The sequence below is a fragment of the Tympanuchus pallidicinctus genome, unplaced genomic scaffold (genome assembly GCF_026119805.1).
Source record: "Tympanuchus pallidicinctus isolate F22 unplaced genomic scaffold, pur_lepc_1.0 scaffold6, whole genome shotgun sequence".
NCBI lineage: Eukaryota > Metazoa > Chordata > Aves > Galliformes > Phasianidae > Tympanuchus > Tympanuchus pallidicinctus.
Window position 1 is genome coordinate 2619423 of NW_026294780.1, and position 26799 is coordinate 2646221.

Consider the following 26799-nt stretch of genomic DNA (forward strand, 5'->3'; position numbering starts at 1 on the left):
GAGCTGCAAAGTAACATCTAAACTGCATTTATTTCACTTCCAGCTGTATGTTACCTTGCTCACACAGCTTAATTGCTGATTTCCTAATCTAGATTTAACAGACATGTTTTATGCACAGGTTTGTGTCAGGTATGTATAGATATATGCTGGTAATCACAAGGGTACGTGCTTTACTTCACATTTGTGTACATTGGCCCACGTGCTAAGAAAAGAGTTATAGCTGTGCAAAATTAGTACAAAGACTGCTGCGTTTTGATGAAATTTTAGGTGACTTTCCTAAAACACACTCAGCTTATGCTAAAGCTTGTTTCATACTGTGTTTAATACAGTGCTTGATAACCACGTTATGCAATTATTTGCAGTAGTATTATAGCTAGTACTGTCAATGGCACTACAATTAGCATCTTGAACAACACCTCCTGCAATGGCCTGAAGGCTCATTTCAGCTTGTGCTCGGGGTTTTCAGGCTCAGGAGGCCCAAACCAGAGATGGCAGTGCTAGCAGACCCCGTTGCTCTCTCGCAGCACATACTTGCAGCGGGAGGAGTCCGCGCATTGTACGTGCAGGGAGGAATGCAGCGTGTAACCTCTGTGCTACATACCACCGCACGCAGGAGCTGAGGGAGCAGAAGAGACCTGAGTTGCCGCGTACTGTGCGGGAGCCATTTTAAAGCCGTAGACGGTATTTTAACTTAGCAGCTGTTACCCAGAGGTGTCGGAATGATGACTTGTACACTTACATTCTTTAATAATTCCCTTCAGGAAAGCCTTTACAGCTTCCACCTCGGGACAAACGCTCACCACGTTCCCTATAAGCGCACTGCGCTTCAAAAAGTCATTTCATAACGCCCTTGCCCGTTCCTGGATGTAACAGAAGGAGGGCCGGGGCTTGGCCGAGCAGCGGCGCGCTGCTACGGATCGCTCCCCAGCGGCCGGGCAGCACGAGCGGGTGTCACCCCCGGCCCCTACGCGTGTTACTGCGTTCGTGTAAGGGCGCGGCGCGCGGCTCCTGCCCGTCGGGTGCCCACAGGTGGCGGCGCGCAGCAGGAACGCCTCTCCCAGCGGCCGACCTGCCCGCGGCCACACCGCCCGCCCGCCCCGGCGCTGCCGCTCGGCGCAGCCAATGGCGCGGCCGCTGTCAGCCTCGGCCCGCCCGCCGCCGAGCGGGGGAGGGCTGTGGGACGAGGGGAGGGAGAGAAGGGGGTGAGGAGAGTTGAATGATTGAACTTTCTTGTTTAGTTTCTGCGGCGCGGAGCCGTCTGCCCCCAGTACAGCCCAGCACCCGCCCGGCGAACAGCAGCTCAGCCCGCAGCGCCCGGCCGCCTTTCTGCCCTCTCCTCCCGCGGAGCGATGGTGCGGAGGGCGCCCGGGGCGTCCCTCGCCCTGCTCCTCTGGGTGACGGCCGTCAGCGGCAGCCCCGCCAGCCCGGGTGCCGCCGCTGCCCGCAGGCAGGACGAGGCGTTCTCCGCCGCCAGATGCGCCTCCAGGTGCCTAAGCCTGCAGATCACCCGCATCTCCGCCTTCTTCAAGCATTTCCAGGTAGGGGCACGGCGCCGCGCGGGGACGCTCGGCCCCCGCTGCCCGCCCGGCGCGGCCTTAAGGATTGCGGGGGCCGGAGCTCTCCGGGGTAAACTTCGGGATGGCTTTCCGTGGGACGGCGGCGGGCAGGTGGGCACGGCCCCACCGTCGCTGGGAGGAGGCAGCGGCTCTTCTGGCCGCTCGCGCTCCCGGCACGGCACGCGCGTGTCAGCTGCCCTCGGGGCGGCGGGATGCGGGCCGGGCGCTCCGGCTCCTCGCAGGTGTCCCTGGAACAAACGGGAGTGCTTCTGGCTAACGGAATGGGAGTGGGGAGGGGGAGTGCCTTGAAAGCTCCTCAAGCGACTACGGGAGGTGAGTGCCTGCCTGTTCTTCCCCATCCAACAAACGCCTTTCCCTTCCTACCTCCTCACCTGTTCTAAGCGATGCAAACATTTGAGCCAATGGAATGACGGAAGCCCTCAGACCTGCCGGAGCTGCTCGCTCGGTAGTAGCCAGCTCCCTGTTGGGAAGGGTTCTTTTAGCCGGTTGGGAATCGCAGCCTCTTCACCTCGGGGTAGCGCAGCCCTACATACAACGCACTCCTCGCCTTCCCCGTGCCTCTCCTTGAATCAGAAACCGGAACCCAACGTTTTGGGTGTAAACTAGCTTTAAGATGTTGGCACAAAGGCCGAGGTACTGAAGGGTAAGCCGAGAGTAGAAAAGAAAAAGCGTGGAAGAAAAGCTTAACGTGCTCCGTGTGGCTGGCTCCCAGCTGGGCGGAGCGGGGACGCTCCCCAGGCTGAGGCTCCGCCGCAGCTCCGCCGGGTCCGGAGCGGCGAAGGGCTCGCTGTCAGCGCCGGCCCCGCTTCGCGGCATCTGTTGGAAGCGAAGGGCTCGTTAAAATAGTTCATTATCTCGGGAGCGGTTATTGCGTTGTCAGGAGATTGTAACTTACTTGTTTTACAGTTTCAGTGGCTAACGAAGCGCTAACGAGGCAGTTTAGATCAAGCCAGTTCCTGGTGAAAGGCTTTTTCTTTGTATGTGCGTGTGTTTTCTTGGCGTGATTTCTTTTCTGACTTAAAACTGCTGACAGAATGCACATTGCCAAACAATAGTGATTACGTTTTAATTAGCCAGGGTGAAATAAGCTGCAAATTACTCAGTTAGGACTTAATAACTGGCTGTTTTCTTGTAATCAGTGAAAATCTTGCAGTTTTAACCCCAACGTGCACATTGTAATTCATCTAAATTACCAGAGATTGAACTCCTGCAAGATACGAAACTGTAAATGTTTAGAAGATAAAGTGCTCACATTTTGTAAGAGCTAAGCTTTGCATTGTTTTTTAATGAGGGAAAAGAGGAGAGTTGTGTGGTACAGGGAGCGCTGGATGCTCTCCCAAATAGACTTCCAAGAGTGCCAGAGGATGTGATATTGCTCTCACTTTCTCTCCTCTTCCTCCTTTTAACACAGCCATCCTCATGCCCCTCCATTTTCATCTAAACTGGCAGCAGTTTCTGGAGTTCTTTTCACTGCAGAGATATCCACTTATCTTGTAATCTGATTCAACCTTTGAAGTGAACCAAACACCAGCTCCTCCAAACAGGATCAGAAAAGAATTGTAGTATCCCACAGTTAGGACAAAATCTGAAAGAAGTGACCCACTCATTTCCCAGCACTGCCTTAGGTACCACCGCAATGGTGAGAGGTCATGGAGATAGCAAAATAAATGCTCGCTGGAGGACTTCACCACATTTTAGAGAGTTCAAGTCATGTGGTTCATGGTGCCAAAAGCACTTCACAGGGCATGAGGGTGAGTGATATCAATAGCAAATAATCATTTGCTTCTCTAATTACTGTTTGCCATGTTTTGTTTGCCATGAAAAACAAGGTTTTTTCATCACTTTTTCCCCTGCGAAGAACACTTTCTCTGTTTGAGAAGGTCGAGAGAGCTGTACTCTTGGTGCTTTTCTGTTTGTTAAGTTGTGTTTGAGAATTAGTTAAAAGTCCATTTTAAAGGTGCATTCTCAGCAGGATATTATTTTAACCAAGACACAAGTCAAAGAATTGATTTTGTTTTCCATGTTGGTGTGAGGTAGAAGAAGAATGAGTCATTTAAATCTAAACTGTATAATCTTCAGAATGCTTGCTAAACAGGCGCAGATGTCTGCTTTTTGCTATGCAGTTCCCAAGAATTTTCCAGTTTTTGATGATTTGGAGAATTCTAAGCAGAGATCGCAACAAGAACGTAAGGGATCAATATGGGAGATATCCCACTACATGGATCATAGACATATGAAATATATGCATATATTTTATGTCTCTATATACATACATTTTATGTTGTGTATGGGTATAGCCTATCCCATCTGTGGTATTAGTTTTGGTGAACTTGTCCCATTTTGATGAACTTGTCCCATGTTGAGGGAGCAGGCATGGCAACGGCCTCTAGCATTCCATTTTCAAGTTGAGTAAAAGCACAGTTCGGATTTTAACCTCTACTGCCTGTCTTCTGAGCCAGGTTCAGAAAACAGCTTGATTGAAAGTTTTATTTGTGAACAAGCTTGGGGTAAATGTCAGAGCAAGCTCATAGGCTAAATGTGCAATATGAAAATACTGTGAAGAATGAACAGTGTTTACTTGGGCCCATGAGCTTGTGGATCTTTCATTTTAGTTGTAATATCTTACAGACATCTCAAACGTCTTTCTGCTTTATACATACAGCTTATTAAATAGGCTCAGGCAGTGGAGGTGGACATCTTGTGTGCCAGGTCAGGAGCCAAGAGCATAGCGGAATATAACAGAGGATGGAAGAACTGCAGCAGCAAGAGGCTGTTGGTAGTTAGTGATTAGACTGTTGATGTGTGATGTGTGGAGTTGCACACAGGAACAGGGAGAAGCCACAACCACGTGCTCACAGAGTCATTGAGTAGGTTTCCAGCAGCACTTCTGGGATTTTGTTCAGTCCACTGAGCAGGGTCAGCTAGAACAAGTTGGCCAGGGCTATCCCCAATCACATTTTTTATACTTAAGAGGATGAAGATTCCACGATGTTTCTGAGCAGCCTCTTCTTGTGTTCAGTCACCTTCACAGTAAAAAGAAAAAAAAAAAAACAAAACAAAAACTTCCTCATGTTCAGAGAGAAGCTCCTTTGTTTCATTTTCCTCTAGTCCTGACACTGGGCACCACTGTGGAGAGTTTATCCAGCTTTGTTCTCTTTATTCCCTTCCATCAGATAGTTGTAAGTGGTGATGATAACTCCAGAATCTTTTCTATTGCAGGCACAACAAACCAAGCTCTACTCTTACAAGAGATGCTATAGTACTTTAATCATAATGGAGCTTTGCTGGATACACTCCACTACACATCTTTTGAGTGCTGGGGAGCCTAGCACTGGATTTGAAGAGGTGATAGGAACAGACAAAAGGAGTAATTACATCTTAAAGATGCAGTGCTTTTTAATGCACTCTCAGTGTTATCAGTTTCTTGTATTGGTTTATGTATGATCATAAATGGTCATTTATGGTTGTCTATGCATTAAAAACAAAATGCTAGTGGTAAATCCAAGCAGATGCTCTTTTTTGGATATCTGCATATCTCTGTAGTTGTTTTGTTTTGATAGTCTTCAGCTGTGAACTGAATCTTGCAAATATATTAATTTATTATTAAGATGGAAAGCCATATATATTTTTATACATATAAATGATATGTAAGATATAGAAAAAAGATATAGTGTGATCCAGAATTGTAATTACCATTATGAGGTGTTGCTTTAAACTCACTGAGGTGGGCACTGATTAAAAATGTACCAGCAAGTAAGGATGAACTTGATCACATAGGGGTTCTTTGTTCATACGTAAACTAAATTTCTTGAATACTAGATGAGTTCCATTCTAACTTTTTAGAATAGAGTATGACTTACCAGAACAACTAAAGTTTTTGAGGGAAACCAGACAATTCTTTTAAAGAAACAATTAGAAGTTCTCAGATTTTATACCTTCAAGCAAATAATGTGCAAGTGATTACCTCTGGATAGACAGTTCCAGATTTTACCTACAAGTCAAGCAGTTAGTTGTCTAAATGCCAGCACATCTGCCTTCAAATTGCTTGTAACTCCAAAGTGATTGCACCTGCAAAAGCCTGCAATCAATTCCAGATGGAAGCTGTAGGCCAAACTGAAAAATCTAGCATTCATATGTCTCTTTCTGCCCTAATGCAGAAAAAGACTAAGATCATGAAGAAATCATTTATTGTAACTGTCTTGAATAATTAGAAAACTTTAAATTACATAGGTCACTCTGAATGTAGTGGCTCCTATTTATTTCTTAGTGAACTACAACAGATACAAAGAGCACAATAACATTATTAAATGGAGCACATTCTCTGCTACAAAACACTGCTTTTTCAACATAGTCACTGCCATTAGCTATGCATTTTCACCTGTGGTGAACAAGAGCCTGCATGCTGTGCTGGTAAAAATCTACACCAGTGGAGGTGACCTACATTTTCACAGCTTTATAACAGCATCGTTTTGAGGAAAATGTTGCCCACGCAGTCCATCTTTCATCATCCTGAAAGTCAAAAGGCCCCAAAGCATGTCTGTATGATGAGTCTGGTATGACAATCCAGATAAGATTGGCAACATACTCCATGGTCTTCAAACTGGCATGGAGCCTGAGGTTATCGTGTTACAGAGGAAAAGGTTCTTCTCTGACCTGACTCGAATTTTGAGCCTTCAGCTTAATCAGTGTTACATAGCTGTCGGAGGTTATGGTTTGTTTGGGTTCCAGGTAGTCCAGAAGGATCACCCCTTTCCTATCCCGAAAGACAGTGCACATATCTTTAACTGCTGAGGGCTGAATCATCTGGATCTGGAGCCTTTTCTTCAAAGGGAATTCCCATTTTGCCAATTCAGCCATTTTGGCTTGTAGAGGTGACACCACATTTTGTCATTAGTAATGATGCAATCCAGTAAACTATCACGTTCAGTTTTTTATTCATATAATCATATGGGTTGGAAAGGACCTTTAAGATCACCTAGTTCCAACCTCCCTGCTATAGGCAGGGACACCTCCCTCTAGACCAGGTTGCTCAAAATCCCATCCAGCCTGGCTTTGAATGCTTCCAGGGAGGGGGCATTCACAGCCTTGCTGGACAACCTGTTCCAGCCTCACAGTAAAGAATTTCTTCTTAATATCTAGTCTAAATCTACCCTCTTCCAGTTCAAAGCCATTTTTCCTTCTGTCCTTACAAAACATTCCTCCCCAGCTTTCTTGTAGGCCTCCTTCAGGCTCTGGAAAGCTGCTTTGAGGTCTCCTTGGAGCCTTTTCATCATCAGGCTGAAGAGCCCTCTGCTCACTCAAACCTGTCCTCACAGGGGAGGTGCTCCAGCCTTATGATCATCTTTGTGGCCCTCCTCTGGACCTGCTCCAGCAAATCCACGTCCTTTTGTTGGGGGCTCCAGAACTGGATGCTGTGCTCCAGGTGAAGTCTCATGAGAGACTGGCAGAGCACAGAGGGTCGTTGTTGGTGGTGCAGAGTCCGGTTGGAGGCCTGTAACCAGCGGTGTTCCTCAGGGGTCGGTGCTGGGTCCGGTCTTGTTCAACATCTTCATCAATGACCTTGATGAGGGGATAATGGCCACCCTCAGCAAGTTTGCTGATGATATGAAGTTGGGAGGATTGGCTGACACGCCTGAAGGCTGTGCTGCCATTCAGCAAGACCTGGATAGGCTGGAGAGCGGGGCAGAAAAAAACCGGATGAGGTTTAACAAAAGCAAGTGTAGAGTCTTGCATCTGGGGAGGAATAATTCCATGCACCAGTACAGATTGGGGGATGACCTGTTGGAGGGGAGCTCTGTGGAAAGGGACCTGGGTGTCCTGGTGGATGACAGGTTGGCCATGAGCCAGCAGTGTGCCCTTGTGGCCAAAAAGGCCAATGGCTTACTGGGGTGCATTAAAAAGAGCGTGTCCAGCAGGTCAAAGGAGGTGATCCTCCCCCTCTACTCTGCCCTGGTAAGACCTCGTCTGGAGTACTGCGTCCAGTTCTGGGCTCCCCAGTACAAAAAAGACAGGGATCTCTTGGAAAGAGTCCAGCGGAGGGCCACAAAGATGGTGAAGGGCCTGGAGCATCTCTCCTATGAAGAAAGGCTGAGTGAACTGGGTCTGTTCAGCCTTGAGAAAAGAAGACTGAGAGGGGACCTGATCCAGGTCTATAAATATCTAAGGTGTGGGGGGCAGAATGGTGAGGCCAGACTGTTTTCATTGGTGAGTGGAGACAGGACAAGGGGAAACGGCTGGAAACTGCAGCATAGGAAGTTCTGCACAAATGTGCACAAGAACTTCTTTACAGTGAGGTGACGGAGCACTGGAACAGGCTGCCCAGGGAGGTGGTGGAGTCTCCTTCTCTGGAGATGTTCAAGACCTGCCTGGATGCCTACCTGTGCAACCTGCTGTAGGGAACCTGCTTTGGCAGGGGGGTTGGACTCGATGATCTCTGGAGGTCCCTTCCAACCCCTACAATTCTGTGATTCCGTGAGAGCAGCGTAGAGGGGCAGAATCACTTCCCTTGACTTGGTGGTCATACTTTTTTGATGCATCCCAGGATATGATTGGCCTTCTGGGCTGCAAATGCACATTGCCAGCTCATGTTTAATCTTTCATCAGCTGACACCCCCAAATCTTCCTCAGAGCTGCTTTCAAGCCATTCTCCACCCAGTCTATATCTGTGTTGGAGATTGCCCTGACCCAGGTGCAGGACCTTGCATTTGGCCTTGTTGAACTTCACTTGTGTGACCTATTATAGGGAACCTGCTTTAGCAAGGGGGTTGAACTCAATGATGTATTGAGGACCTTTCCAACCCCTGCAATTCTGTGACTCTGTAATGAAGTACTGGCAGGAAGGTTAAGTCTCTGCTGCAGTAGCACCAACATCTGCCTCTGATGTGGGCCAACGTAATAAAATAGGAGATATTACTTTTGGAGCAGCTGTCATACTTCATAGTGTCTTTTGGAAATACCTGTAATGCTACTTAGTAGGCACCACTTGTATTTTAATCATGGAACACTTAAGTTTCAATTCACAGGCTGCCCAGGCACTGAGATGTAGGTCTTCCAGGGCGTGTTCATAATCTTTTCTACCACTTAGGAAATGTTACCACTTAGGAAATGTGTGCCATCTGCTTGTATTGCCATTTCAGTATTCATCTTCTTTCCAAAAATAGTCTTTCTGTTAAATAATTCTGACTTTCATATGTCTCTTTATAAGAACACAGCTGTTAATTTTGTTCCACAGACAGATCTGAACATTTGCTGTTACTTTATGATTTCATAAAAAACTGTAAAACTCTAGATTATTCTTCTGCTTTTTATTGTTCAGATGGCATGTGGTGTGGATAATTATTCTGACATTTGGTGTGCTCGTATTATGGAGATCTGCCATCGTGAACAAGAGATGCACAGATCTTCTAACACGATCTTATGTAAAGTTTTTGAAGACTAAATGTTCATTTTGAATAATGATGACTACAGCTAGAGAAAAAATCCTATGCTGTTCTAGATGTTGAGAATCTACATTGTGAAATTGATTGCCAATTCGTCTTTGCAGTCACATCCAGGTCGGGGGTAAAACTTTTTCTCATGACCAAACTCAAATCTCTTTGGCATTAGTGAAGGCTTTCACAGTCACTGTGAGCTCAAGGCTTATAGAGCCTGGTCATTGCTATCCAGCAGTTTTGATTTCTCTAATTTGTTAATATGATTTTGAGCGTTGCATTTTGAGGTAGATGTTCTGTGTGTAGAAAATATTGGCAAGGCATATTTTTAATGTCATGTGGTTTATGTTGAAGGAAAAGAGGTGTTGAAAAGTATTAGAAAACTTCTGAAAGAGAAATACTGGGATTTCTTCAAATACAAATCCTTTTCCCATTCTGACATATATGCACTTAATACTGAAAGCAGTGGAAAAAAAAAAAAAAGTATGAAAAACTGGGTTATTGAACTATTGTCTGCATACGAATCGTCTCTGTTACTGGGTTTAAGTGTCCTGTAATGGGGAAAAAAAAACAAAAAACAAACCAACAAAAAACACAATACAATTCCTCAGGCAGCTTGAAAACCGGACTGATTTCCCAGATGCTGAACGTTTGTCATTTTGCAAAGGTCAAATTTCTTAAGACTGAGTTCTGAATTTATGTGTATCTACAAATAGAGATTGTTATTCATAAGCTGGTCTGCATCTCCATTAGCTGTTCCGTGTAACTTTTTGCTTTCTGTGATTGTCTGCATTTGAGAACATGTCTACCTGCTGTAAACAGAGAAACAAAGTATGACTGTTTTTGCATCTGTTTAAAAATTAGAAGTACTGTTAATGATCGAGACTATGATATAATAGAAAAGATGCATTCAAAAAGATTTTAAGTAATCAGTGCCTAGCAAATATAAACCTTGAACCAAAAGCTTTTTTGATTAGGAGTTTACACCAAGCATCTTCATTTTCTCATCTTTCTCATAGCTAAGCCTTATAAGGCCTTAAATCTCAAAAACCTTTGAAGTCTATGAAAAGCCTACTGTTGATTTCCGCTGGATCAGGTTCATGTATAAACACTGGACCTATGCAGCCTTTGTCAGCAAAGAAGAATGCTGTGAACTTGCTAGCCCAAATGTAGTTGTATCCCCTTTCTTTTTTTTTTTTTTTTTTTGATCCTTTAATGTCCAAGAGATCACAGGGTATGAAGGTGGAAAACTAGAGGTGTTGAAAGGTAAGAGGACCCTTAAAGCTTGAAAATAGACTATGTTCATTTTCATCCACCAGAAAGAATACCAGATATTTCTAGATTTGGGGAACATTCTCTGCCTAAAGTTTATATAAAAATAAGTTTATATAAAAATTTCCATTGATTTCTCTTAACTATATTCTCATCAGTGTTCCTCTAGATTGTCAAAGAGATTTGATGTCTAAATGATTTAAACATACTTATTAATCAAAAACATAATACAGGAAAACATCTACATCTTATACCCTTATGGACGCTGAATGTTCAGCATTTATTTATTTGTTTTCCCTTGGTTTGCATTTTGCATTATCATCTTTTAAAACAAGTATCTTGACTCAGTCTGCAAAAGGAGTAAATCCCCTGGCAGCAGCTGAGATTACTAGAGGAAGTCATGGCCTAGAAGTTGAAGGAGAAGCAAATGAAGAGACAGTCTCTAAAGGGAGAAAGCTGGACAAACATGACCTCCAGTAAGCATGCACTGGGGAAGACAAAGCTGGGAAAAGAAACTGTGTCTGAGTAGAGGGTATTGTGGACTTTACTGATTTATTGAGATCGAAGAGTAAATTAATTGAAACTAGGACTCAAAATAGGGAACTGCTCTGTCATGGATACACTGGGCATAGTAAGAATTGTTTGTGAATACTTTTAATGTCAGCTCATTCTGAGCTGCTTTGGTTTTACCTGATTTGATAAGGCTAATTATTCTTATTTGTAATTTAGTAAAAAATGTGGTTTGAAAATTCTTTGGTCTTCTTCAGGAAGAGTGCTTACAGGCAACACCTCCAAGAGAATTCACCATGAAGATCTAGTTAATTCATAGTGCTGTCATTTACCTGTCCCATGCAAGCAAATAGTTTGTTCTAGAGTATGGATGCTCAAGTGTACACCTTGTCAGACAAATGTGCTGACATTTGGCTAACTTCTGTTCACCTTGGTTTTGTCTAGTTCTTTACTAAAAGTACCTTGGCAGGGTGAAGGCAGTTAAGCTGTGTCTGGATGATGGCATCTTGCTTTTCCTTTTGTCTTTCCTAGATTCTTTAACCATGACCAATCACTCTGATGAATTGTGAGAAAAGAGATGCAGAGGAAGAGGTTACTTTTGCTTTCTGAACATTATCGTGTTACTGCAGAGAGCTTTCAACCAGACATAGGTTCTGTTGGTGGCAGCCTGTTCCCTTGAGTTAATCAATATGTGATTTGCTTACATGTGTTTTGGATTAAATAATGATCCCAATTTTTCAGGGAAAATTTGTATCCTCTTATGGGTGCACTCGATGCCTTTTCAGAAGTGCTGGATTTACTCTGTTGCACATACACAGGAAGTTTGGTCATGTGATGAGTGAAGAGCTGTATGCATGGTATATTTCCATACATTAGACAAAGCTTGTTTGCCTCCTTAGGCATAATATTAGGCTGTGTCTACTGCAAAGTTCTTCTGTTCCAAGTCAGAAGTTTGACAAACTACTGCTATTTCCCTACTGTCACATGCCAAACTGCACATTTAGCCAAAAGAGATCATGCTTTTGCTGCCTGTGAAAGTTCCAGTCTCGCTGCTATGGGTGTAACAAGATGATACGAGGCAAATAATGATTGCTTTAAAGTAGATGTCTTCTTTTCACAGAACCAGAGACTAAAGTTGATAGTGAAGATTATAAAATAATAATGTGCTCATTTGATACAGTGCAAACATAGTTTGATTTTCCTTTCATTCTTGGAATTTGTAAGAATAGCTTTTTTCATCTCATGTTTTAAAGCATAGGTATAGGACTATACATAATCTGTGGTGAATTGGTGATGTTTTTAAACTGTTAATATGTGTAACAAAAACATTCCAATCAGGCCTCTAGGCTTTTTTGATCTTGGGCACTGTAAATTTGTTTCTTAACCTCATTTGCTGTAGGGCTTTGGATTTTGTTGGAATTTAGAACGAGGATGGACAAAGTTGTAAGGAAACAAATAGATGAAACTGAGGAGAGATAGCAGTTGAGTACTTATACAATGACTATTTTTTTATTTTTTTTTTTTTATAATTGGTGTTCTTATATAAAAAATAATGCAATAAGGTGTTGTGTTTTTTTTCTTTTTCTTTTTTTTTCCAATTAGGTGAAGGTTATAACTCCTATGAATACAATGAAAGCATGTTACTGTGGAACTACAGCTAGATAAAAATGAATCACATCATTATCTGTCCCCATTTTTCTTAGTCATAAAGAGTTTATATGTTGACATTTGATTAATATCTAGCAATTTTGGGAAGGGAAATGGATGTATTGAGCCTGAGGCTTCTTTCCCCTTTGTTCATTCTGGACCTGCAATAGGTGGAAAGAATGTTTGGCATTAAAAAACTTTCAGAAAGAAGCAAAAATCATCCAATTATTGAGATGTATAACTCTGCATATAGTAGTTACTATCAGCTATAGAATGTTTATCAGAATAAAGTGAGAAATAGGATGTGGATTTTTGCAACTGGCTGCTTGTTGTTGGATTTTTAGTTATAAATTTGAATGAACAATATGAAAGATTATAAGCTTTTGTTAAATTTTATGAATTTTTCATCCAGTGGATCCTCATTGACCAACTGGAGTAGAAGTGCATTTGATATTGCACATGCAGCTTATTAGCTCATCTCGTGAAAAATTTTGCTTAAGCATAGAGAAACACAAACATACATTTGAGAACTAGATAGAACCAAAGCCATAATTTCAGCAGCAGTTATGTTTAACAGAAACTAATAATTACTTCAAGCCTCTTATTTTTTGAACCTTATTTTTTTTTTTAAAAGAAGAGCAGAAATGTGGACTCGACTTGAAAATTAAACTGAGCTTTAACTGTTTTCCAAGTTGTAGAAAGAAATGAACATCTGGAGTTTTCTGAAATATTTGTTTTTGGGTAGAAAGCATGACTCGATTTTAAAGGCTGAAGAGCTTCACACATTAATGTATTATAAGTTCCTGTAATTTCATTTGCTGGAGATTTTTTAGCTTTTTGAAAGATCATCAGCACTTTCATTTATATGATCAGTAGTTTAATACAGAATTTTTCTGTACCATCTCTACAGTTGATGGTAATGTCTCTAGAGATTTGAGTGGAAATACTCTTAGGCCAGTATACAAAGTATGGGAACTATCTGTTCAGAATTTTTGTGTGTGTGTGTGTGTACATACACACACAGAATTTCCAATATACTGTTTATATTAACATGAATTTGTTAAATACTATCTTAATTAATCTTCCTTTACAATTAATTGTGTTAGTAAATGCTGCTATGCTATTGGGATAAAGTAAAAGTGAATTGCCACAATATTTACCAGATGCAAAAATCCCTGATTCAAGAAGAGATATTTTTAGAAGTGATTCTTTCAGATTGTATAAAAAGGTAGAAAGACACTTTGATGTAATCAGGGTTAAGAATATCACTAAAGACAGTAAGTATTTTTTTTATTAAATATGATACTACCCAGTTACTGATTGTTACTCTGTATATCCAGGTGCCCTTAGGGATTTCAAGACATCCCTGTAAGCTTCATCAATAGGCATGACTTGTCCTCTTAATAACAGAAACAGATGTCAAATTTTCATGCCCTTAAGATGCCTACTCATACCTAGTAGATCCATCTGGTATAGATCGAGCCTCAGTCAATTTGTTCTCATCCATGACCTTCCCACTGAGAAAGCAAATCAAGCAGAGCTCCTCAGTCCAATGAAAAACAAACCTGAATATTATCAACATATTTGTAGTACCACAACCCATTTCACTTCACTGTCTTTCCTAATTGCTTTACACAGGTGAGAAGACACAGGTGAGAAGGTAACAATGCAATAGGGATAGAGTTCCTGAAACCAGTATCTGGTTTCCAGGGATGGAACAACTAAAATATGTCATTCTTGTGAGAATAGATTATTTAATATTAAGAAAGAGAAACAAAGTCTTAATAGAAAAAGTCTACTGATAAGCCAAGATGTTGATAACTGGTATTAATCTCAGCTGTAGAAAATTGAGCTTGTAATATGTGGACATTATTATTTTATTTTCCTTTATAGTTCTTTGTTTAGATTGAAGACACAAAACAGAATCTTAAACTTCAGCTCTGATCCTACCAGTGGAATTTTTTCAAAAATTCTGTGTCTAATTGTTTACACTGACTGGACTCTGTAAAATATTGTGGCTTGGATTGGAACTTAGGCTGAGTTTTGATACCTCTCGTGTTACAAGCTTTTCAATAACTTGAACACAAATTAAGCTGTCTAAATTTTAAACTCTTTCACCTAATGCCAGATATGTCTGAAACATGATATACTTGTCAGGAAACGATTGCTGTGCATAGCAGCTATATCTCTGGCAACCAGACGTGTGTCAATGACAAATACTTCAGTCCTGTCTTGAAGAGAGATTTATTTTTTCTTCATGGTATGTCTTCATTAGCTACTTATCAGACTGTATTTTTAAAAACAGGCATTTGAAAGGACTTTCTATTTATGGAAAGATTTATCACAATATGGTGTGGCAACTTAGAACTTCCACTGAAATTGGCACTGTAGAGAGATCCAGTTAATATCCCTGTAGCTCAGGCATTACAAATAGTTTTAGTATCTTGTATCTTTCTCAAGCAATAACATTTTATGTTCATTTCCTCTCCTTTTCATCTGTCCTTCTTCCCACAATTTAAAATTGGCTGCAGGATGGTGTAGAAGACTGGACTGTAGCAACTGTGTACGTATCAAACGGCATACTCTTAACAATCTGGAAGCTCCTAAGTGGAAGAAATGAATTGCATCCGTTGCAGTGTGAATTAAATGCCTCTCTTCTGTCAGAAGCATATTACGTCTGTGCAGGGTAGAAGGCTCTCAGCTAGGATCAAGTGGAAAGACTCATATATCCCACCCTACTGTGTCTAACTTCACATGATGCCTGTTTTTCATCCATTGTCAACACAATGCCATTGCAACCTTTGTTGTTGTGTGAGCCTTTGCAGTTCCTTAAAAGAGTGTGCGAGTAAAAATGTGGTCTGCGCACAAATATGAACAAAATTTAAAGGACTGAGAGCTGGTGAGAGACAGCAGCACTCAACTAAAGACAAGAGAAAGGGGTCATAGCTTTCCTTTTGTTAAATGATAAACTAAGGGTAGGGACATTCATCATCTGGTGTGATACGTGGCTGCAACTGGCATCCTCTTTGTTATTGGCTTAATAATGTGGTAGTGTGGATTGCTTCCTGCACAACTGAGCTGAACTGGGAAGGGACTGGCTGAGGGCCAAACCAATAGAAGCTGTAGAGAGATGAGTATGATTAGTAGCTGTGTTTTGCTATATGTATGAGATAATAAAGTTGTGGGCTAATTAAAATATACCCATTACATTTTGTCTGTTTTCCTGTAATGCCTACAATCAAGGCAGACATACTGAAGAACTGCAGCAATTAAAACATGACTAGGAAATAGGACTTCTTCCTGAAGTGCTGCTTTAACTGTTGTGATGAAAGCAGTTTTTTGTGTGGCTGACATATGTTTCTTTGAATTAGTGTTTTCTGAGCATATGTTAAGATTATTATCTTGCTTTTCACTCAGATTGAAGATAGGCTGTACTGTGTGCGAGTCCAAGAGATATTTTCATTTGAGCCATTCTTTCCTGGATGACTGCAGAAAAGTTGTCCAAATGTCAGTAGGAAGTCCCAGGTTTGGTGAAGTGCGTCTCACTTGCTGAGCCTGATCTTTTATAGACAACAGGGAAAAAAAAAACAACCAAGACTGTTTTATACAACTGTTAGATCTACAACAACTGTGCTGATTTTGACATTTGTTACTTTTGAGAGCAATGCTATGCAGTAACAGTCTTTGGAAATAGGATTTTTTTGCAGAAAAAATTATTTATAAGTGTATGTGAATCTTTGGGAACACCAATGTGTTCAAAATTATAGACTGCGTATTTAATCTTTATGATCATTACTTGCACTATTTTCTTAATATTGAGATTACACACTTTTCTGCACACGTTTACAATATTGAATGAACTTGGGGCATTGAAACAAAGTATATATTTTGGTAATTATGTTTGAGCCTATTACATTTCATGGTTAAAAAAATGTATCAAGATAATTAGAATAGCCTAAGGAATATTTGTCACAAATTCTTTCTGTTGGGAAAGATAATGCATGAAACGTATTTTTCTTCTGAAAAGAAATAGTTATATTTGCCAGCTTCTAGTCGATATAGCTACCAATTCACATTTGAAATATTTAGTATACTGGAAACTTTTAGTAAGAGAAGGCAAATAAAGTGAGTTCTGAAATGTGTCATGTTAATTTCATATGATTGTATTGGAAATGATTGGTAGGTTAAGTACAACAGTGTGAGTGAGTATAAAGTTTGGTACTGACTGCTATTTGAGTAATAGCAAATTGAGTACCGAAGAACTGTCAATTTTGGTAAGGGCAGCTGTGTTGATGTATTTTTGTCAAATATATAAGCATTAATGATGTTTCTCACATACATGTCAGAACAGAACATGAGAAAATGCAGAAAAATATCCCATGGTCAGTATGTAGTACAATGCATTTAGCAGTTTTACAATCAGAAATTACTTCATGACAGTACAAACTGCATGGAGTATCCCATGTTTTTATACAGTTAAGCTATTTATATTAAACATTTTAGATGATTAGATGTAACATTTAGATTTTAGATCTTTTAGATGGGTGATCTAACAATATGTGTTTTTTACTCTTTTGTTTGTTCTTATTTTCTTCAGTATGTAAGACACCAGAATCCTTACCCCGTTGCAAATCTAGAAAGGAGTGGTGGACACTCTGAATGGCTATGAAATCAAATGGCTTATGAGAAAAAAATCTAGTCTAGATGGAACAACTGAAATATTTCTCTGCTGTATTTGTGGGAACTGTTAGAAGTTTCACAGATGTGTCTACACATGTGTTTTTTGATGTGGATCAAAGTGTGTGTTTGGAATTAGTTACATGATTATCTTTTTCAACACCATGGGCTAACTTCAGAGTTCATGCAATAGGTTTCTTCTGGATGAACGTTCCTGGAAGATGTGATCTTTGGGAATTTAATGTGCTGTAACAGTTAATGGGAATTGAGTCCATGGGACCAGACTAATCTGAAAGATAAGGAATCTTGGCATACATCTAGTGCAGGCTTTAGATCTGTCAACACCAGTTGCTTTGCTCAACAGATATGCTGTGGATCACTCTATCTAATTTCTGGTGTGGAGATACCCTTGTGTATTTGTAGCTGACCCTGGAATGATCAGCTGGTAAGAAATGCAGGTGAATGAAACCTGTGAAAGTATACCACATCACACTGGGAATCGCCCTGCTACGTAATAATCTTGTAGTTAAACAGAACAGTGATAAGGACTGACGTTTTCAGTTATAAAGTCAAATAAGTTAGCACGTATACACACTTCTGAAACCTGGGATATTACTGTTTTTTTTTTTTTTTGTAAATAGTTCACATTTTCTCAATTTTTTTCTATTTCTAAAATGTATTTAAATAGGTCATATGTGTCTACATCGTCTTTTGTAAAAGCATTTTTAGAGTCTATTTTGATCTTGTTAAGTGTTTATTTCCCACCAGCATACACTTTTGTTATCATTTCATTTGTGTGGCAAAATCTACTTTATGACATGTTAGAAAGGTCACATTAAGAAGTATGTTGGAAGGGTGGGGATTTTGAAGTAGAGCTAGAACAGTTAGTCAGTGAGACGTATTTATGTTACCTATTGATGCTTTAGATTAGCTATTGTTCATTTCAGCTGGATTACATAACCTCAAGAAACGTATGCAAGATTTGGCCCAAAGTGTATGTCATACTGTGAGATTCTGCATTTACTTCTAAAGTCTTCAACTTAGTGTCTTTAATTCCTCCTTCTGCTTAGTAAAGTTTATGTCATCCTGGCTTCCTTTGTAAATTGAGATACACTTTTGATAAATAGAATTAAACTCCAGTTGAGATCAGTCTTAGAAGTGGTAACAGTGAAGTCTGTGAAACCACAAGAAGGCAGTCATAACTCACAAGTGAGACACAAGGATTCTTGTGGCTGGTTTGTTTTTACAGCTTGTGTTTATTTAGTCGTATTTCTATCTATTTGAGAAGGCACTACTGTAAAAGGAGAAATGGTGTTGCATACTGGAGGTACAAATTTAATCAAAACAACACATCAAAACAAGATCATTAGTTTTTGAAATTACTATCTCTTGCTGTTTCATTGGTAATGACCTTTGGGTCTTGATCACTGTCTTTTAGGAACCTACTGACGATAGTGATATGACGAATAATGCTGTGTCTCACAATGTAGGTGGTGGTTGCTGATTTTACTCAGTAGTTTTTGTATTTACTCAGATCTTAACTTTTTTTTTTCTTCTTTGTGTTTTCCATTTGACGCATATAAAGTTGTGACTTTACATATTTCAATGTAAACTTTTATGAGAACTTTCTGTAATACATACAATAATTAAAGATGACTTTGAGGAATTGTTTGGAAAATATTAATGCAATGTTAAGTTCAGTACAGTTCTGTTTATCCACAAGAGGAACCCACAATATCATTGTGATCAGAGCTACTGCATTACGTGATTGTGGCATCAATTTAAATCCAGAAGAAAACTTAAGACTGGTGCTGCTGATACTTTGATTAAATTGTTGGTGATATGCTTTTATTGGTGGTAAATGCAGATGTTTAAAATTAGGCTGAAGTGTTATCTATGATAATTTAACTTTGATTTGTGTTTACAAACTGGTTATGTAATCAGAGCCAACTGTAAGGCAGATCAGTTTTATAACTATTTCTCACATTCAGTCACCTCTTTAATTCAATTACTTTGGGTTAACCAGTAACCAACATTTATTTTTCTGCAGTTTAAGTACAGAAATGGATTCTATTAAGTAGGATGTATGTTTTGTTTACTGTGAAGGACCGTGGTGACTAGGTACAGTAACAGAGTCTCCACGTATTTGTTCCAAAATGCATTCTTCTGTTCATTGCTTTATTTAAAGGGAAAAAAAAAAAAAAAAAGGAAAGAAAGAAAAAGGGTTACATATGTTGTATGTGCTCATAGGATGGCAGAGGAATGTACATAGTCAAGGTTCATTTGTTATATCTGTACAAGTTTTAATATAAAACACACACTGTAAGGTTACTCAAGTGCCTGTTGGTAATACATAAAACAACATGTTGTCTTGTGTTAGTGTCCCCTTAAGTAATATTTTTTTCTTTGCTTTGATAGGTTTTACATGTGTTATTGTTTTACGTGGGTTAGGTGATTATTTGCTTTTATTGTTGAAATTTTAACCTTTGCTTTTACTAGTGAGATCAAGGAATATTTCTTACGCATCAGGGAAAAATGAATGTTGCTACAGATTCCAGCTTACAGTCTCCTGCTTCTGGCTGCAACAAGGACAACTACCTCATAGGGCTAGGGAACCAAAAATTTCCCCAGTACAGGCAGTGCTCTCTTCACAGGGAACAGCCCATGACTGCCTGCCCAGGATGAGCAGTGTCAGGTGTAGATGACAAGGCATAGCACTGAGCCACAGCTGGGCTGGGGCTCCAGTCTGAGGAAAAAGAAGACTGGGATGAAGATGAAGCTTAAGTACAGGGGCCCAAGTCCAGCTGGGGGATAGAGCCAGATGAGCTGCAGTGTACATCCAGGATGCACTACTAACTAAAGGGATGTGAAATGCATCCATGAGGCAGAGCTAGAGCCAGGCACACCTGTAGCTCAGCCTACCGCTTGCTTTGTATTACCTGGAGCTTTCTAGTAGTGGCTGGAGTTGCCACGTGGCTAAATATAGCCTAGAGGTGATGAAAGTGTGACTGACCAAGGTCTAATCATTTTCTATCAGGGTGGAATGAAGCATCTCACTCGAATGATTATAGTGGAAACAGTTGCTATATATGCAAATGCCAGTGCTGTTTATCTAGGAATGAGAAATGGTTCTGCTCAGTAATGTTCACTTTATGATTTTTTGATTCTTGCTTTATACAATTACATTTCTTATTAGAACCATTGGAAAGCAAGACAAATGCCTTGCTAGGCATTTAATTTTTCGTTAAAGCATAATTTGTAACAAAATGAAAAAAATAAGAGGAACAAAATGTATGCATTTCAGTTCTTTGTATGAAGGATCATAGAATGTATCTTCCCTTGGTGGAAGCCAAGGAACCATAATACTTCTGGGATTCTGTTGTGTTTTATGGATGGTATCATAGAATACTAATTCTTTTCTCTCCATGACTTCCCCAGAGGATGATCTTCAAACTTGCCTTATGGGGGGGAAATACTTAGAAATAAATAAACTAAAACATATTTGCATAAATTGTCCTTTAAGTATCAGTCTTGTTTTCCAGAGGTAGACCTTGTAATTGAGCTTTATGACTTTGCTCATTCACTTATTTCTGCAGGGTGGTTTAGTTTCTCTGGTCAGGTTTTAGTTTTGCCTCAAACATGTTGAAATGTAATTTCAAAGGGCATAAGTACTTACATTTATTCCGGATTGGTGAGACAGTTGTGTGGCAAGTTTTCTAGCTGTTACATAAAAAGGTATGCTCTTTTCATTTCTCAGCCAAGTTTCCAAAGAAAAATGTGAGCCAGTTATTTGCATGCAAAAGGATAATTAAAATACCAGAGCCCAGGAGAGATGTGTGGGACTCTGGTTCCCCTTTTTTGTACATTTATGTCAAGTTCACTTTTATGCTCAAGAGAAGTGCTTTGAGAAAGAACATTTTCTTTGGGATTTGATATCTGCTGGGTTTGGTACCTCTTCTTCTGAAATTTGTTCCTAGGTGAATGCTTTGGCATTTTGGATATTAAAGGCCTAGGCCTAATTTGAATTTGTTAATTCCATTCTGCATTTTCTGTTGAAAATGTATGTCCTTAAATTCATCACTGCAGCAGCTATTGTTTTCTCCGCTCTATTGTACATCAGTGGGAAACTGTTATTGGAAGAGCTTGTTTTTATGCTTTTTTTGGTCATTTTGGAAGTTTTAGAGAGTTCATCTGGAGAGATGTAATTTCACTCAAAAGTGCATTGAATATGCACTTTTCTTCAGGTGAGAATTCCAAAACTGGTGGAAGGGATACCAGGTATTGTCATTTCAGATTAAGTGGCTCATTGATTTTTCAACAAATGATGTTTGGCACTTCAAAAGAAGAATTGTATGTTCTAAAAGGTAATTATGGATGAGGATACAAATGAAAGACATTTTTGTTGTTGTTGTTCTGTTTTTTTTTTTTGCCATTGCTCTAGTAAAAGGGTAGTTTTGAGTTGCTTGGGACAGATTGTAGATAGATGAAAACTAAGTCTTCATTGCCTCTCTAACATGTGTTTTTATTTTTACTAGTTCTTTGCTTTTTTTCAGGGCACAGAGGTTTTTACCTTAACTGTTCAGGGCATTTGCTTACTGGGGGAAAGCAAGCATGTATTTATGCTTGTTGAAATGAAGTTCACTCAGACTGTTTACAGATACCAATTTATCAATTTAATTGCAAGTAGAATCATAAAATCATTTCAATTAGAAAAGACCCTTAAGATCATCACATCTAACCATCAACCTAACACTATCAAGTCCATCAATAAATCACGATCACTTGTTTCTTAAATACTTGCAGTGTTGGAGACTCCACTACTTCTGTGACCAGCCAATTACAATAAAAAAAATTATTCAAAATGTTCAATCTAAACCTCCCATGGTGCAACTTAAGGCTGTTTCCTTGTCACTTGTGCTGTCATTTGTCACTGACACCCTTCTTGCTGCAACTTCCTTTCAGGTAGTTGTGGAGAGCAATGATGTCTCCCCTGGTCCTCCTCTTCTGCAGATGAAACAACCCCAGTTCCCTCAACCATTCTTCATTTGTCTTGTTTTCTTGTCTTGTCACCAGCTTCATAGTAATTCTTTGCACCCACTTGAAAAGCTCCATATCCTTCTAATGAGGGGCCCAAAATTGAACAAAATACTTGACGTGTGATCTCAACAGCAGAGGGACAATCCCTTCCCTAGTCCTGCTGCCCATACTGTCTAGGATGTAGGCCAGAGTGGCGCTGGTCTTCTTGGCCACCTGGGAGGCCACTCAGCTGGTTCATGTTCAGCTGGCTGTCAGCCAGACTCTTTAAGTTGTTTTCTGCCTGGCGACTAACCAGCTACTCTTTCCCAAGTCTCTTCTGCTGCATTGGCTTGTTATGGCCCATGTAATTGCAGTTTGTGTTTTCATGATAAGTTTGAATGATAAATTTTGTTATATTTGTCTGATTTCTTATTCCTTGGTTTTTGTAATCACTTGAGCACCGAGGCATCTATTTGCTGGTCTCTAGAGAGGTTTGCTGCCTGTTGGGAGCCTATATCTGGGACATTAAGAAGAGGCTACTGGGTGTGATAAAGCTCAAGAAATACTCTCTACCCCAGCTCTTTCAAGCAGAGTCACAGTAGGCTGCAATTACGAAATTACAAAATGTTTAAAAAGATTTTCTTTCCCTAGGGATGATATTGAAACTATTGGGAGGACAGGTAGTGTTCTCAGTCCTTCTGGCTGGGGATAGTAGAAGGAAGAGAATGAACCAGTTATAAGAATGACTGCATGGATAGTGTTGTGCTCAGGATTTTATATGATCTTGAATTGTCAAGAGACTGAGCATATGGTCATCTGATGGGATGCAGCTGATTAGGAGGAGCAAGAATATACCAAGCAGGAGGCTGGCTTGGCTGATCATCAGAGCTAAATTTTACGGGGGGAGGGGAATTACTTCTAAATGGCAGAAAAGGGCTGAAGAATGCTGTGACTTTAGGAAGCAGCAGGGTTAAGCCTCAAATTTGCCACAGAGGAATCTGGGAAGACTCCTCCAAAAGAATAAAGATGCCAAAAACCCAAATGAAATGTCTCTACAGCAATTCATGCATCATGGACTAGTGAAAACTATGGTGCAATTAGAAAACTGTAATTTCATTGCTTTTGCAGAAACATGGTGGGATAAATTGCACAATGGGAATACTACAGTTGAAGGCTACAAGCTTTTTAGAAGGGATAGGCAAGGCAGGAGGGATGTGGAAGATACCCTCTATGTTAAAAAGTGGGTAGATTTAGGAAGAAATGCCATCCAGGTGATGGCAAGCTAGAGAAGTGGGCCCACGTGAACCGAAAAAGTTCAACAAGGTTGTACAAGTACAAGGTGTTGCACTTGGATTGGGTCAATCCCAGATGTGTGTATGGACTAGGAGAGAAACTCTTTGAGAGCAGCCGTGTAGAGAAGGACTTGGGGGAACAAAAAACTGGACATGAACCAGCAGTGTTGCTTGCAGCCCAGAAGGCCCTCAAACAAAGAAAGGACCAAGTCATAAGTCTCATGGGTGTAAGTCCTGTCAGAACTGGCTTGAAGAAAAACAGAAGTGAGGGAACTGAGGATTTTTGGGATGCAAAATGCTCTAGCTAAAACACGAGATTTTTGATTCTTTGAAATTAGACTTTCTGACAGGTATATTGGATTAAAAACAGGGAAAATAAAACAAATAAGTGAACATTTGTGTAACTTGGGTATCTATTTGCTAAGATGGAGAATGAAGTGTTCTTCCTCTCATATACCCTGTGGTTCAAAGCAAGCCTGTAGAACTCATGTTCACCTTGTACAGTGAAAAATCACTCATATGTTAGTTTTTATAACATTAAGGCTGTTGAACGATATTTTTACGTTTTGCTAAACTTACTTTTTAATGCAAGTAATAATAGTTTTTAATGGAGAAATGAAAACATGGCTAGACATTATACATTATGAAGGAGAGCCACACATCTGGACATTTACTGCATTTATTGTTTCAAGTAACAGATGTAATTCAAAAACAGAAGCTTTTTCTAGTTCAGTGGAAAGCAGTAGCATAACTGAAATAAAGTGGTGAGCTACTACTAATCTGTTATTGCAATCAGCTATCTCTGTCACATTTTATATGAAGAAGAAAGGGAGGATAAATTGGAAGCAGCACATAAAATATTGTTTTAACATTACTGTTGGCTAGATCTGTGAGTGGAAATAATAAATCCTCATATGGCGTTGAGGATAATACTAAAGTATTCCCACTAGCATGTGTTATTTACGACTGTTCTAAAGTTTTATTTCTTCTATATATGTCTCTTTTTTTTAGGGGTTGGACCTGACATGTTGTTCATAGCTAACTATTCTTATGTTAACAAATCTCAATTTTAGCTAAATTCTAGGGTAATGTCAGGAAAAAAAGTGGTATGCTAAAATCAAATAATGATTACAACTGCTGGGATGATAAAACTAAACAAATATTCATAAAATATCGAAATTAAATTGTATTAATTAGAATCTTGAAATTGCTCCTAAAAGAGCTTAGGAGTAGATACGTCTTTACGTTTATTATTCCCAGAGCCCCTTAAATAATACAGGAATAGAAATTTTTAGTCTTAGAGCTCATATGAAAAAAAAAAATGACATATATAGATATGTGGTGCTTAAGGCACAAGAATAACATGCAAGTTAGATGCTTTGTTTTGATTCCTGGACTTCACGATGTGTCTGATCCAAATCTGTATTAATGACTTCTCATCCAGTACAAAATACCCTTAGTGTTAGAAATGTAGATGACACTGATTTTTCTTACGTGGCTGAAACACCAGTTTGTAGCCTGATTACCTTTTCTTCCCTCTTTTTATTTCTCCTGCCAATCAAAACCTGGAAGGTGATTTTGAATTGCCTTCAGGAGTGACTCACTGTTGGTATTTTTAGGAAATCGTCTTTAGTGAGCAGTGCTTTAAATGCAAGAAAGAGGTGTCCTCAGTTAGATGATTGATCTAGTTGAAAATTGTTCCTACTCTGAGTAAATCTCTTTTTAATTTATTTATTTTTAGTTTTTTTTGTGTGTGCTTGTCTAAGAGTGCAAACAACAGTGCTGTATCCTATTTGTATAATTAGAGTCACCTGTGTTAGGCTAGAAGCAGATTTCTTCATTTTAAGAGGCCTTTATCTTTCAGTGTACTGGATACTCTTTTCAGAGTATTGGATAAAAAGGGACTTTCTTTACTAGCTTTTGTATCGCAACTATGTATCTGTGTATAAATATCCTTCCTGGGACAGCAGGAAAGGTTTTTGGAATTGAGCAACTCTGGGAGCTTGTGTGAAGGCATGCACAAATACTGTCTCTCCAAACACTATTTAGGAGGGATCCACCTTCAAACTATTGGCTTCATCACTGTGGCAACTTGCGGGTGTATTCAAGCTCATGTGCCCTGTTGAGAACAGAAGTGCTCTGCTGACAGACTGGTGTAGCTGGATTGAATACAGTGCATGGTAGTACATATACTTCTGGGTTATACATCCCAATAGCATTTTTGTCATAGGTTTAGAAGCACACAGCTAAAAATTAGGTATCTATAGGTTACCTTAATTTTCATATCCTCTTATTTAAGCAGGCAAAACCTTGTAGTTTTGCTAATCCTGCTGTATTCTGTCCTACCTGAATTTGTGACTGTTGTCCATAACTATATCTATATTATATCTATAATTAGTTCAAAAGGTGAAGGCACAGTACAGCAGCATTAATTCTTCCATATGGAAATACTATGCCTAATTCCTTGGAAAGGGTGTCCTATTACTGTCTCATGGAATTCACCAATGTTTTTGGACCGTAGTCAGATTGTGATCAATAAATTCACTATAATTTTTATTTGTTCTCTTTACAGCTGACGAGTTCACAAAGATGAAAGAAATATACGTATGTCTAAGTTCTCAAGTCCATGAACTTGCTAGTCTTACACCTTATTTCTAGTGTTTAGTCTACAGGATTACCCAGATCTGCTTTATGGTTTTTCTATCCTCATCAATACAGAAAGTGGATGAATATTTTGTCTTGCACTAGCCCCACAAACATTTGTTTCCCGAACTATGGTTTTTACTGGGAAATAGTGTTTCTGAAGTTGACCTTTTATGAGCTGCTGTGGTAAAGTAGCAGGTTGATGAATATAGCCAGGCCTGTTTCAAGTTTCTCTTTCTGTTTTCATCATATTCTCATTTTTCTTAGTTTAAAAATATTTTGCACGTGATGCTGAATTCGTTGTTTTGCTGCAGTTTAAGATAGATGAGAATTCCTGATCAGGGAAATGTGTTATCTTGTGAAAATGTTAAACAAAGCTGTTATGGTTGACTTCTGGTAAATGCAGTTCACGTTTAATCCAATTTTCGGTTTTCTTCAAGGCTGTTCATTATGTTTCCTTGTTAGTTTATTTTAAGTACTGTGTAATATTGAAATGCAACTAATGAGCTTTCAGTTCATGAATTACTACGCATCCATATCGGTTTCTTATATACAGGTGTTACCTTTATTGTCTTACTGGTAAATCCAGATACAAAGTGATCGCAAAAGTGGACTAAGAGGAGACTTGAGTAAATTTTCCACCAGCTTTGAATGATTAAATGTTTTTCTAGCTTTTCTCAGGTCCGCTTACACTTGCCTGAGCATTTTACTCAGCACAAGCGGTGTAGATTCAGA

The 26799-nt window shown here is 39.7% G+C and overlaps 1 protein-coding gene across 1 annotated transcript in view; it reads left to right on the forward strand.

Moving 5' to 3' along the window:
• The first annotated feature begins 1195 nt into the window (after nucleotides 1-1195).
• The window catches only part of ANOS1 (anosmin 1), a 130323-nt gene continuing 104719 nt past the window's right edge, over nucleotides 1196-26799 (forward strand). Inside the window, exon 1 of the mRNA XM_052664660.1 lies at nucleotides 1196-1538. Within this exon, the coding sequence (XP_052520620.1) occupies nucleotides 1350-1538 (189 nt within the window). The 5' untranslated portion in view covers nucleotides 1196-1349. The remainder of the gene's footprint in view (nucleotides 1539-26799) is intronic.